Source organism: Phytophthora sojae, assembly GCF_000149755.1.
Source record: "Phytophthora sojae unplaced genomic scaffold PHYSOscaffold_4, whole genome shotgun sequence".
NCBI classification, from domain to species: Eukaryota; Oomycota; class Peronosporomycetes; order Peronosporales; family Peronosporaceae; genus Phytophthora; species Phytophthora sojae.
This window is the reverse complement of record NW_009258118.1, coordinates 5,522,491-5,535,664: the sequence shown is the minus strand read 5'-3', so window position 1 is coordinate 5,535,664 and position 13,174 is coordinate 5,522,491. Positions and strand designations below refer to the sequence as shown.

General features: G+C 55.4%; 4 protein-coding genes across 4 annotated transcripts; all 4 read right to left on the bottom strand.

Moving 5' to 3' along the window:
* Window positions 1-5,478: 5,478 nt before the first annotated feature.
* Window positions 5,479-6,438, bottom strand: PHYSODRAFT_332166 (hypothetical protein; the record flags this gene model as incomplete). The annotated part of the gene is made up of 1 exon (XM_009529118.1): window positions 5,479-6,438. The coding sequence occupies one exon, from the start codon at window positions 6,436-6,438 to the stop codon at window positions 5,479-5,481; it is 960 nt and encodes a 319-aa protein (XP_009527413.1).
* A 204-nt stretch (window positions 6,439-6,642) lies between these two features.
* PHYSODRAFT_261333 (hypothetical protein) lies at window positions 6,643-7,485 on the bottom strand (the record flags this gene model as incomplete). Its single annotated transcript, XM_009529117.1, has 1 exon — window positions 6,643-7,485. The coding sequence occupies one exon, from the start codon at window positions 7,483-7,485 to the stop codon at window positions 6,643-6,645; it is 843 nt and encodes a 280-aa protein (XP_009527412.1).
* Window positions 7,486-8,455: 970 nt separating this feature from the next.
* On the bottom strand, window positions 8,456-9,028 carry PHYSODRAFT_504378 (hypothetical protein; the record flags this gene model as incomplete). The annotated part of the gene is made up of 1 exon (XM_009529116.1): window positions 8,456-9,028. A coding segment is annotated over one exon (573 nt), but the record flags the coding sequence as incomplete, so codon positions are not given.
* A 1,335-nt stretch (window positions 9,029-10,363) lies between these two features.
* Window positions 10,364-11,647, bottom strand: PHYSODRAFT_501946 (hypothetical protein; the record flags this gene model as incomplete). The annotated part of the gene is made up of 1 exon (XM_009529115.1): window positions 10,364-11,647. The coding sequence occupies one exon, from the start codon at window positions 11,645-11,647 to the stop codon at window positions 10,364-10,366; it is 1,284 nt and encodes a 427-aa protein (XP_009527410.1).
* Window positions 11,648-13,174: the final 1,527 nt, after the last annotated feature.

Here is a 13,174-nt window from a genome sequence, read left to right as displayed (position 1 = left end):
ACTCCATCCAGATAGAGCGATACGCGTGATCCAGCTTTAATATGGTGGGGTGTAGCCTGCTCGTTTCGCGCTTCCGCCCTTTCAGCGATTGCCTTCTTCAACTTCTCGTTCACCTCTTGCCTGGCAAGTTGGTAGAACTTCTGGATCCTGTACCGCCAGCGGCGGGGATTCGAGTCTCGTCTCTTGGTGCTGCCTACGGGCAACGTTGCTTCCAAAGTAGTCGTAGGATCCCAACCATGCGCTAGATAAAAAGGCGTATCGCCCCTGATCCGGTCATGAGCCGTGTTCAGTGCGAACATTAGCCGTTCCGCGTACTCATCCCCGTCGCGCTGATCTTCATCTTGGACATACATCTTGATAGCCCTCGTGATAGTCTGCACCATTCGCTCCGCGGTTCCATTTGATTGTGGCCGGTAGGCCATAGTGGCCCGCTGGCGCTGACCTAAGATGCGGTTGAAGGCGCGAAAGAAATCCGACATAAACCCGGGCTCACGATCGTGACGGATCACCTCGCTCGCACCGAAGCGGCGGAAAACACACTCCTTGTAAGACTCAGCAATCGTCTGCGCAGTACGCGATCCACTGGCCTTCGCCACCACATAGCCTGTGAACAGATCCACCCAGATGAGTAGTTCGGTGTTGCCCTTCTTTGACTTCGGGAGCGACGGGGTATGATCCATCGCGATCACCTGGAACGGATACGTCGCTCGGATGTTCCCTGGGGACCTTCCTCGGATCGTCGGTCGCCCCTTGCCTGTCTCGCAGTCGACACATTCACCGACAAACTGCTGCACCGACCTAAACATCCCCCTCCAGAAGAAGTGAGGTTTGATCCGTTGATAGGTCCGACTGATCCCTTGGTGCTCCCCTTCCAGGCTCACATGGTAGTGGTGGAGTAGGTCAGGTTGTAGAGATTCCGGCACGACTAGTCGAAGCAGGCCGTCCCGGTCCGCCTCTGTTCTTGCCGACGGCGCGCAATAGTACAGCAGCCCTTGGGTATCCGTTTCGAAGTCTGCCGCTAACAGGCTGCAAGCCTTTGCCTCCGCCTGCGACATTGCCTGTACATTCCCTTGTAAGTATTGCTTCAGCTGCTGGATCCATGCCTCTTCTTCCTGGGCCTGGCGGATCCGTTCTACACGTAACTGTTGCACCACTTCCTCTTCCAACACCTTCGCCTTCGCATTCCTTCCGGCACTGGATCGAGTGTGCATAGCATCAACTTGGACCACGTCACCCGCTGTAGCCGGCATCAGCACTTCCTCCAGTCGGTTCAGCGTGATCAAGTCTTCCGCTTCCGCGTCTGTCTCCACAGTTCTCCCTTCTTCCCGTTGTAGAGCGGCGCCGGCCAAACTGTCCGCACTCGCGTTCCATGCTCTCTTCACGTGTAACAGGTCGTGGGTCGGCCACTTGCGCAGACATTCTAGTGCCTTCTGCCTCGAAAGCATGAGACTCGGCGCTTTGCAGTCAATCTCCCCACGCATCTGACGGATCACCAGGTTGGAGTCACCGCATACTATCAGACGTCGCAGCTCTAGCCCTTGTAGCAATTTGAAGCAGAGTAGCAGTCCATGATATTCCGCCTCATTCACGGTCATGTCGGCCGCATATCTCGATGCTGCGGCGACTACCGTCCACTCGGGCAACTTTCACACGATCGCACTGAAGGCTCCCCCACCCCTTTTCACTCTGGCGGATCCATCGAAACTTGCCACCCATAACTCTTCCTCAAGCTCCACTGTAGGGACTGGCATGGATATCACCTTCCGTGGTTCCTTCCTGGGGGCGATTGCTGCTAGTGCCTCATCCATCTTCTCTCTAGGGGTGATGCAAGCTGCTAGCGCCCCTAGGATCTCGTCCTCGCCCTTGGCGCATCGCTCAATTTCGATCATCCATGTCGACAACAACGTAGCCCATTGGCTCAGGCTGCCTTGCAGCCCCGTCGACCTGAACAACCAGGCCAGCGTGGAGTGGCGAGTTAACACCCGGATCCGTCTTCCCACCAGCATCGAATAGCCGAGATCCAACATCCTTAGGATCGTCAATACTTCCTTCTCCGCGATGCCATACTTCAGCTCGTTCTGCTTCAATGTCCGGCTGACGAACATCACCGGCATGTATACGCCGTCGTGTTCTTGCATAAGTGACGCGGCGATCGCCCACTCGCTTGCATAGACGATCACTACCGGCTCCCTTTCCGCATCGAAATGGCGCAGGATCGACGTGGCCGCTATCTTGCCCTTCAGTGCGGCGAAGGCTGTCTCGGCTCTGCTTCACTTCGTACTACGATCCTCCTTCTTAACATCGTCGTTGTTGGGTTGCTCCTCCGTTGACCGCTGCCTCAGCTCTGCGAAGTCGACCTCTCGTAGCTCGTACAGTATCGCCGCATATACAGCCAGGTTCTCGATGAAGCGGCCGTAGTAATTCAAGCTTCCAAGGAACGACTGCGTTGCTCGGAGGGACTTCGGGAACGGCAGATCGGTTAGAGCTTGCAGATCCTTCGGTTGTGCCTCCAGGCCCCCAGCGGACACTCGGTGACCGAGGTAATCCACCTTCTTGAGGCCCCAAAAACTCTTGGCTACACTGATCGGTAGGTTCCACTCGTTGCACGCTTCCAGCCGTTTCCGCACTCGTTCACACAGGTGATCCCACGACGTAGCTGTCACCAAGATGTCATCAATGTACCAGCGCAGACGGCTCTCCCCCATCATTAGGCTCGCCCTCTCTGAAGAGATCGACGAGATCTTCTCCTTTCGAAGCTGGCGGGATCCGGAGGAAACCATACAATGCGTTGTCGATCAATCTTTGGTAGATCTGGGGCGCGTTCTTCAATCCGAATGGCATCCTGTTCCACTCGTAAAGGCCAGACGGGGTGATGAAGGCTGAAATTGCCCGCGCACGCTCAGTCATCGACACCACCCAAAACCCGCTCGCCATATCTAACGAGCAGTACCACAGCGTCGCGTCGAGATCCTCCAACAGGTCGTCGATCAGAGGCATGGGGTAGATCATCAACCTCGTTAGGATGTTCACCAACCGATAGTCGATGCAGAGGCGAATATCTACTCCGTTCTTCTTGATGATGACCACAATAGGGGATGCCCATGGAGACGTAAAGGGGCTGAGAATCTTGGCCGAGAGCAGCCCCTTGAGCAGATCCGCGAGCTTTTCCCGATATTGCGGGGCGACCTTGCGCACACGCTGTGTGACCGGCTTCGCATCTCCAACGTCGATATCGCAGACTGCGCCGACGGCGGCCGGAGGTAGAGCGTTCCCTTTGTCGATGAGGAGATGCTTGTACGCCCAGATCTCATCGATGAGGTTTTGGATCTCTTCTGGGGAGTTCGCTTCAGCGTCGCCTACATGCAGATCTTCCACCTTGACCTCTGCCGTAGTGACCGTCACTTCGGGCAGCACCGCCAGCTTTCCCTCGTAGTCCTCTGCGTACAAAGCACTCGCCCTGCGCTCGTACGTCTCCTCTGGGGAGTCTGACTTTCAATCTCCGCATCCGCTGGCTCCGTCTTCGAGTTGTCGCTTGATCCTTGGGTCGTTCCCTGCTGCTCCGCCGGCGCCTCGGCGGGGGCATCTTCTTCGGCATGAGCCTCCGGGTCTTCCGCCGCGTCGCCATGTGTACCTGCGCCTTTTTGTCTATTGGCTCTGGCTGATGGCAAGACGGTAGTAGGGATCCGCCGACTTGGATAGAGGCTGGTTGTTCTTCTGCACATCTCGCGGCCATGGGGATGAGCTCCGCATCTTCAAGGTGAGTCGCGGTCGACCCATCCTCCCGATCCACGTCCGCGGGCGCGGTCCCTGATTTCTTCGGCGACGCCTCTTGTCTCTGCTCAGCTGACCTTAGGATCTCCTGGCCTTGGGGGCCTAGCGTATCCTGTGTCCCGGCTACCTCAGGGGCCTTTTCTTCCTACCTGTTTCCCGTTTCGGTTATCCTTGTCTCCGCTTCCGCCCCTAGCGCCTGATCCGAGTCGGCTGGGCTCTGTTCCAACTGCGGCGCAGACACACGCGTGGCGATCAGTCGGCCACCAGCAATCTTTTCCGGCCGACTCATTATCGCTTTGGGCGTCAGGTACACAGACTTAGGGACCGCCGTCTCTGGTGATTCTGGGGCTGGATCGGGCCGCCTGTCAGTCGTGGCGCTATACGCCAGGTTCTGCCACTCGGTATACCTTCTCGACCCGACGGACACGAAACCCGGTTTGCGAGGATCGTGATCCCCAGTTAACCACATGCCCACCTGATCGTGGTGTTGTAGGCAGACCGGCGTTTCTCCAATGTTGGTGATCTGCAAGTATCGCGTCTTCCCCAGTCCAGCGGCCAACGTACGTACCCACTACTTGCCTCTTGTGAGCCATAGTTGTTCGGAGTCAGCGAGTTGTATGCGTTGCGGTAGCTCGACCGTCTCGCCCGCTGCTAACGACACCCATTGACCAATCGTCATCGCCCGCGCCCGGTCACTGAAGATCTGTCGCCGTCCATGTAGCTGGATCCGGATCTCGTCCGGTAGGCACATCGATCCGTCTCCGAGATCTAGGCGGATCCCGGCTGGTACCATGAAATCCATGCCCTGGATTGCTTGATAGTCTGGTGGCAGATCGTCGCCCACCCACACGTCGTAATAGTACACCAGGTTTCCGACTAACGTGAGCTTAATCCTTGTTCTCCCAGTCGCCACGTACAGCTTCTCTCCTATGCCGAGACACTCTTGACGCTGACTTGTATGTACATAACATCCTACCTCACGAGCAAAGGTGGTGTCGATAATCGACACCTCGGATCCAGAGTCAAGCATGACTACGGCCTTGGTATTGTTGATCCTGCTGCTGACCTTGGCTTGCTTGAAGTGTTTTCCGGGTACGTAATACTTCCAGTACCCTCTCGACTCTCCAGGCATCAGATCCAGGGTCATAGGCACTTCCGACCTCATTTATTCATCGGGTGCACGCAGACTCGCAACAGAGGCAACACGCTTTCTTTCATGATCACGTATATTATCAGAGGGCCCCGATCTTGCGACCGTTCCTGGGTGTCTCGGTTGCTTGTCCACAAATGCATAGATGCAGAACGTAGAACGCTCGTCTCGTACCGGAGTCAAACCCGGCGAGCGCTCTAGTTTAACACCTTTTCCGCCGCTTCAGGCAGAAGTCCCGGGTGTTTGCTGGGATCGAACCACTGCCGGATCAAGTTGTAGAATTCTTCCATCTGACACTTGCCGTGATCATGGAGCTCGCCGCACCCGCGACACACGAAGAAGTATCAGTCGGACGGATGCCCCTTCTTGCCGCACTTCTGGCATGTGAGACGTTTCCAGCAGCCCAGGTCTGAATGCATTCTCGATCCGCAATGCGAGCAGCGTTGCCCGTCATTCGGAAAACGAGGCCGGCGATCTTGTGCGCCGGGGTCTATGGGCGGTGAGGCGGAAACAGGCGACGTCGCGCTTTCGCCAGTCATAGTCGTGATCTCCGCCGATTACGATCCTCTTGTCGCGGCCACGTATGCTCGGTGTAGCTCTCCCTCCGATCCTGACTCGTCTGTGTCAGACTCACTGTCCGACACTGGTAGATGCATTGTTCGTACCGCTCGCGCGGGTGCCGACGGCTGCGGCATCGCTGCTGGCTTCGGTCGGAACTTGCTGCCTCCTGCCGGCTTCTTGTGTCTAGACTTCGATCGCTCTCGCGGTCGTAGCACTACCTCCAGCTCTTCTGCGTCCCTCAACCGTAACAGGGTCAGCTGGTCTGCAAACTCAGAGTCTCCTAAGATTTCGATGAAGTGCTCCACGTGCTCGCGACGAGCCTTGGAATCCCCGTCGTTGATCCTAACGCGGGCGCGCATGCCCGCTACATTCAACCGATGTAGATACTCCAGCGGAGGTTCGTCCCCGCGCTTACGCGCGTGGTAGTACTGCCACGCTACTGACACCCCCAATCGACAATACTGTGACTGAAATTCCTTCGCCAAGTCTGCCCATTTCGTTCGCGTCGACCGGCTCAGTTGTCGATACCAGTTTCTGGCCGGGCCTGTGAGGAGATCCGCGAAGGTGAGGCACTTCTCCTCATCCGACGCTTGGTCCCTCGTGAAGGCTGACTTGACTTTGTTGATCCAGGCTCGTGCGCGTTCTTCGTCGTGGTCCTTCCCAGTGAAATCCTTCAGGTCTGAGATAGCCGAGATCCTAACCCGCTGGATCGTGGCTGTTCCGGCTAGCGGTGTCGTTGATGCAGCTGTAGAGGCTGCAGCTAGCCTCCGGGTGCCCACTGCTCCCACGTCGTCCGGGTCATACTCCCAGTTCTCGGGATGATCGTGAGATCCTACCGACTCCATGTCCACGTCCTGTGTTCGTAGGTAAGCTGGGATCTGCCTCCTTCGCTTCGCCGTGGTTGGGTCCGTTTTTGGGACTGAAGTGAGACTCCGTTCTTGTAGGAATTGATCCATCGCTGACTGGAAGAATCTTGCCAACGCACTCGACGACTGCGCGGGGGGGGGCTACCTCGGGCGACCTAGCTGTCGGGCTTGTCGGGGCCCGAGCCGGCCATGTAGTTTTCGCCTGTGGTGCTGCAGCTGCTGACCGGTTCCGTAGCAGCTCGGTGCCTGCTGGGCCCAGCGGCATGCGCTTCGGTTCGGTCGAGCTGTCCGATCCTACTTCCGACGTGGCCGACTCGTAGGTGGAAGATCCCGTATGGTACTCTGGCGTTGGTGGTTGGCCCCCTTCGCGTAATTAGGCTGGATCGGTTCTAATGCCTCCTTCTCGCCTACGATCGGTTTCAGCTTGTTGAACAGCGCGGCCGCCGCGAGTCGGATGGTATCCAGCTCTAAACCGAAGAGGTCTTTCGCCTCAAAGACACCGACGGCGAGACCCGCCTCCTGCGCCAGGCGCAGCAGGCCTGTGGCAGCCTCCAGCTTGTTCATCGTTAGGGACGGGGCCTGTATCGGTCCAGTGAGTCCTTCCGGTACCTGTAGCTGCAAGATCTGCATCACGGGGTGGTCGCGTAGGAAGTCTTGCAGCACGATCCGCCGGTAGGCCACTTCCAGCTTGGATTGCGTCCATGTCGCCTTGGTCATGCTACGATCTTCCGGCTCCGCATCCGGAGCTCTTAGTTTCTTTCGCGCTGCTCGTGTCTTCTTCTTAGACATGGCTCCCTTGGTCTGCGCGGGGTTTTTGGCCGAGGATCCAACAGCTTTCGCTGCTGGGTGCTCGTCCGGCGGGTCGTGCTTCGCAGCGCGACCCGCGGGGGTCCTCGGGAGGACCTGTGGAGGGGGTAGAGGCTTCTCCTCGAGATCAGGGTCATCCCGATCCGCCTCCGATCCGCCGGTAGAGATCCTCCTGGCACTTTGTTGGTTCGAGGATCCATTCTTCAGCGACGCCGCCGGTGATCCTAGCTCCGTCGGCGCTTCATTTCCTGATTCGTTGCTCACATGCGCATCATCTTGGGACTCACGGTGAAATCCCGCGTCGCCAAGAGATCCGGGCACGCGCACCATTGTGGTGGAGTGGATCCGGTGGAATTGGCAGGGATCCCACACTCACACACTGCGCCCAGACACCGACTAACGGAGGGGGTACTCCGATAACCGTAGGTTGCTGAGTGGCTCACCTTGTGTACCCGTCGGCGGGTTGGTTCTGCTCTCTCGTTGACACAAGATGCGCAGCGGGTGAACTTGAATGTCCCTGGCGGGGACTTGGGGAGATGTTGGGGTAGATCCGCAGTGGGGGTTCCTTCGCGCGGGTCTGGGTAGGTTGATCCTTGGTCTTGGCCGTAGATCTTGTGGATCCGATAAGAAATATACCGGATCCGGAGTTGCTGCCTTGTTGGGGGTGTTGTATCCTTTTCCTTTACGTCGCTTGCCGCCTACTATTAGCGGGGGAGCTGGAGGGGCGAGGGCCGAAGGGCGCGAGCTGCTGACTAAGCTATCCAGCAGTCTGCCACGTGTGCGGTGGGCAAGCTATCCAGCAGTCTGCCACGTGTGCGGTGGGCAAATCACTTAATTAAAGTATGGACCAATACTAATCCCAATACTAAGGGCCAAGTGTGTGGTTCCCAAGCAAATTCGACTCTGATTTATGTTAGCCAATACCCAGCCTTCCCATCCGACTTGGATCCTATCCATGACTGGCTCTCTCTCCTGCCTAATTATCCCAACATAACCACTGTATCAATAAGCTGGTACGGATCCGCACCTAATCTAGGGGATCCTAATATAGATGACCGGATCCGTATGCACCACACCACTCGCACCTGATCCAACTTCAACTGTCCTGATCCCGCAACCGTGCCTCCATCCCGCAACCATGGCGTCATCAGAGGGACTGTGCATCGTCACCAACTGCCGGATCCCACTACCCAGTGAACTGGCGGATCCAGTCCCATCAAGACCGTTCTTGAGCGGATCTTCTCACCACAAATGCACATGCTGTGAAGCTACCATGAGGTGTCGATACGCACCCTTCACGTCACCTTTCAGTATTCGTATCACACACTGAGGGTATCGCGTGATGCGATCTAACAATTCGATCAGCTATGGCCCCGATGTAGTGGTATCGAATCTCTGGAGCGGAATTTTTGTCGAAACTTGCATTCGTCGAGATATTTTCAGGAAAACTGAGGTCGTGTATGAGACGCACTTCAATGGCCGGATCGATGTCTTTTTTCTCGACTGCACCAAGGGGGCTGCACACCACATTTGACCACTGCTCTAATAATGCGTCATCGACGATCATATAGCGTCCGTTGTTTTGACCGTCTCGAATACTGCGAATGACTGCCAAGAGATGCTTTTGACAAGGCTTGTGGTTCTTAACGGGTCGAGCGGGTGGTGGAGGGCGTAGCCACTTAGGCTCGATGCCGCGCTCCATTATTGCTAGCACCACATCCCGATGCTTATAGCCGTCTAGTAGCGACGCATTAGCTTGCGGACGCATGGCTTTGTTTGGTCGTGGGTCTGTAGGGCGTTCACAACGTACAAGGCTCGCAGCTGACGCCACGTCAAGTCGTTGTGCTTGACAAATCGCAGTCAGCGTGCGTTGTGCCAAGGTATCCAAGCCGGTGGGAGAACGATCTCGACGAAAACCTTGACGGTGTAAATGGGTACTTATCACGACTTCTTCATGGAGCAGATCAGATTCAAGGCACTGCGAATAAATTCTTCGCTGAATTTGGATAGTTTGAACTGCCAATAGTCTGCTGCATGATGGTGTGTTGTAGAAGGCGACGTGAAAGGTTGACCTGCCACGGCGTTGACCGGTGGAGGGACCAGCGTGTTGAGATCCGATCTTGGAGGTTCGGAGAGCAGCTGGCTCTTGGAAAAACCTGCCATATTTGACGGAGGAACCAGCGGGTATGTCTGGGGATGCGAAGGCTGACCCAGTAGCTGGCTCTTCATGTATACTTTGACGGAGCTCGACGCCAGTTGTATAGCTTCATTTTGCGTCTGCGTAGGCACGGTGTATCGCAGCTGTCTGCCCGACGACCCTGCCCAATGATCGCCCGGGCCTCTTCAGAGCGACGAGTACTTGGCCTTGAGCCCGCCAAATCGTTTCTTGTTCAGAGCCTTAAGTCGAGGGTGCAGCGACTCAGGATCGAAGTGGGCTCTTCCCGAAAAACATGGGACGGTTGGCGTTGAGCGGCAGCCTTTCACCGACAGGTATTGTCAATTCCGTTGAAAATTTCCAAATCGGGCCGATTTCGAAAATCGACCAATACAAATTCAAGTTCAGATCGAAACCGCTCCAAACAAGAATGCCATATGTAAATCGTACTTAATTGAGTTCCAATAGACAATCCAAGCGGCCGGGGCGATTGGGGAGCGATTTGGCTCGGGCAATTGCAATCGGCCGGTTCGGAAATTTTGAGTAGAACCCACAATATCGAAGGCATAGTTGTGTGCCTTCTTGTTGCGGAATTTGCTTCTCCAGATCGTTCGTCAATGGGGCGACCTGCTTGGCTGCAGAATCATTGTTGAGCTGTTCTTGACCGCGCTTTGGAGCCCGACTCGACTGCGTGATTAGCTGTCGGGAAGACACTGTTTGTAGGATATGTCCAAGGCTGCTGTTCTCCACCAAAAACGTTTTCTTGAATTCACCAGGTACCTACGTTGCTTGGCTTATTTGCGTTCGATACTCCTCCAGCGTGACGTTGATCCAATAGAGGAGAAGCGGTAGGTCGTCGGCCTCCCACACGTGCGACCGCGCGAGACCTGTAACTAGCGCAACTAGCGCCGTGATAGAAGCCTTCAGGTCGGCAGAGAAGTAGTCGCTAGCAAAAAGCTCCAGTGTTTGACACGCAGCCACCACTTCATGAACATCCTTTGGTTCCGGGGCTTTGGGAATCGCCGTCAAATAACTCAGATTCTGAAAGTTAGATCATCCATTCATGTACCATGCCACTTTATCATCAAATGCGAGAGGCTGGAAGTGCATCACCGACAGTCCTCGCTTGCCGAACTGAATATCACGGACTCGCGTAGACACCCCGGGCAAGGGTTTAAACAAGCAATACTCCGAAGCAATCATTCCATCCACATATTCTTCTAATGTCGTACCTTGATGGTGCGGTGCAGCGACCGCTTCATGAACCTGGATCTGTGATAAAGTAGGAACACTTGCGTTGCTGACATTGAAATGCAGCGCTGCTTCACCTTGTTCTGAGTTCAATCGCATGCCACTTGATCCTAGGGTTGTCGTAGAAGTAGTTGGTGCCTGCGTGGATGTTCTTCCTACAACTGAGGAGTCGGGTAGATAGTTCTCCGCGAAGATACGCTGCAGGCGGGGCTGGGACGCGAGGGCAGCTAGAATCTCTCCACTGTGTTGCTGCTGTGCGACAGACAGTGTCGTTCCAGCTCGTTTGCTTGGAGGAGGCACAAACTGCTGCACCTCGTGATTGGGTCCATCCGTCGAAGTGCCGACTTTAATTTCTTCAAGAACGTCGTCATCATCGTCTTGTGTGTCGAACATGGCACTTGCTTCCGTACGGGTGGAGACTCTACTGGGGTTAAGGAGGGAGATCCTGCGTGCCGTCCTTGTAGTTTCGGCCACCTGACGCTGGTTGGATGCTGTCGGAGGTGTGCAGAATGAGGTCCCTACCGAATCTGGAGTTGGCTCCATTCCGGCATCATTGTAGAAAGCATAATCGACGGCATGTTGAACAGGAAAAGCAACTTCCTGTCCAGACAGTGGGTTGATCCACGTCACAATCTCATCTGCCGAGGGTCTCATGGCATCGTCGATGATACCGTGCATTATTTGCTGGACGTCGTTGGAAGCGGTGGCGCCGTTGGTGCGCAGTATGCGATCTAATAGCTTCTGATGGAGGTCAGCGATTTCGGGTAGGCCCCAAATTTCTGCGGCAAACGACAGGTTTCGAAGCAGAATAGTGACGACGGGGGCCGATCTGACGACACTGGATTGGGGTACACGATGAATTCCCCCAACCGTGTTTACCACAGCTCCATCGCCGTCGCACGCAGCCACTTGACCATGGATGAAGTGGACATCGTTGATAATCACCACAGGAGAGTGGATGAGTGGAGAAGGGTTCGTCTCGACTTCGTCTTCTGAAACTGCCCAAGCCAGCGCCTGCTCGATGGTGATTTTCCACTTGCGCCCGCGCTCACTTCCAACGGCACACAGCGTGACGCCAGACCGCATTCGACGAGTGACCTTGGCGTAATGCGGTTCTTGAATGCCTTGATCGAGGAGTTCAGGGAGCAGCAGCACGTACTTCACGGACTGAAGCGTCGGCGGAGGGGCAATCGGAGTGGCTGGAATGTTAAACTTAGAAGTTTGAACTGGTCGGCTTGAGCGCAAATTCGCGAATGGCCGCCCCCACCGGTCGTATCTATCTAGTGCCTACTCTAGCTTGGTCACTTGAAACTCCTCGGGTATTTGAAGGTGCTCAGTCGCACGTAGTCAGTAGCACCATTCCAGAAAACATCTCTTCCGCACACCAGCGGAAAACACACCATGACCAGTCAGCACAGCATTCCTGAGTGCCGAGTTGATACTCTTTGCATTCATGTTTTCCTTGAACATTTTGACCAAACCAACGAAGCAGCTCTCGCGAAAATCTGGGCGTACATGTTTGGTCCACACCTGTTCAACATCGCTTCTAACACGCCGCCCCTAATATCAAACGGGAGATTTAGCAACGATCGAGCGTTCGATGCTTGGTCAAGGCACTCCATCAGAGCCTCGAGTATTTCAAACTGCCCACCTCTCGCTGCTTGATCCGGGGCTTCGATTGTATCAAAACGACACGTATGTTTGGCGCAAAGTTTTACAAAATCAACATGGTTGATGTTCACTGCAGTTCTCAGCGCACGGCCTGCATCAGTTTCATTGCCTCTATCAAGAAGCAGCTTTACGATTTCAAAATCACCACGAGAGACAGCCTTTTCAGCGGCCAAGCCTACGAGATAACCATGTTCTGAATTGTCGGTGCCTTTCGCAGTGCTCGCATCAAGAAGCAGCTTCACCATGTTCGAGGTCCCATTTGTTTCTACTGCGCCCGGCAACGCGGCTTGAATCGAAGATGACGAGCAGCACTTGACAAGCAGACCAGCCATCCTGATATCGCCTCTAGTTACGGCCGCTACTAATGTGCTGCGTAGCACCATCTCGCGGGGCAGTGCCCTGAATTCTGATGAGGATTGGCCTGCATCTGGGCGAGTCCACAGCTCGAGCTCGAGCAATATCTCAACCGCGTCATAGTGGCTATTATTGGCGCCTGCCTCCAGGGCGCACACAATTCTGGATCCATTCAACTCAGACGTCGACAGTATTAGCTGGACTGCATTGCTTTGACCAACTCGCGCTGCCGCACGTAGGGCCCAGCCAATCTCAACTTTGTCACATCTCGGTATCAGGAACTAGATGGCAGCACAATTCCCACGCTCTGCAGCCTCCTCCAACGCTGCCGAGACACCAAAATAGTGCATATTGTTCACCCTTTGGTGATCAAAGAACATTTCCAATACGTGAATTTGTCCATGAGCCGCAGCAGCAGTGAAAGCTCCGGTCAGACGGATCGGCCACGGCTTGAGAGCAATCAGCACCTCCACGGATCCATTAGTCGCTGCATCCTCCATCGCCGGAGCTACGAAATCGCGCGGCGTAAATACACCCCTACGCTGTTGGCTTGTCCACTTAACCACGTCAACGTGCCCATGTTCGGCT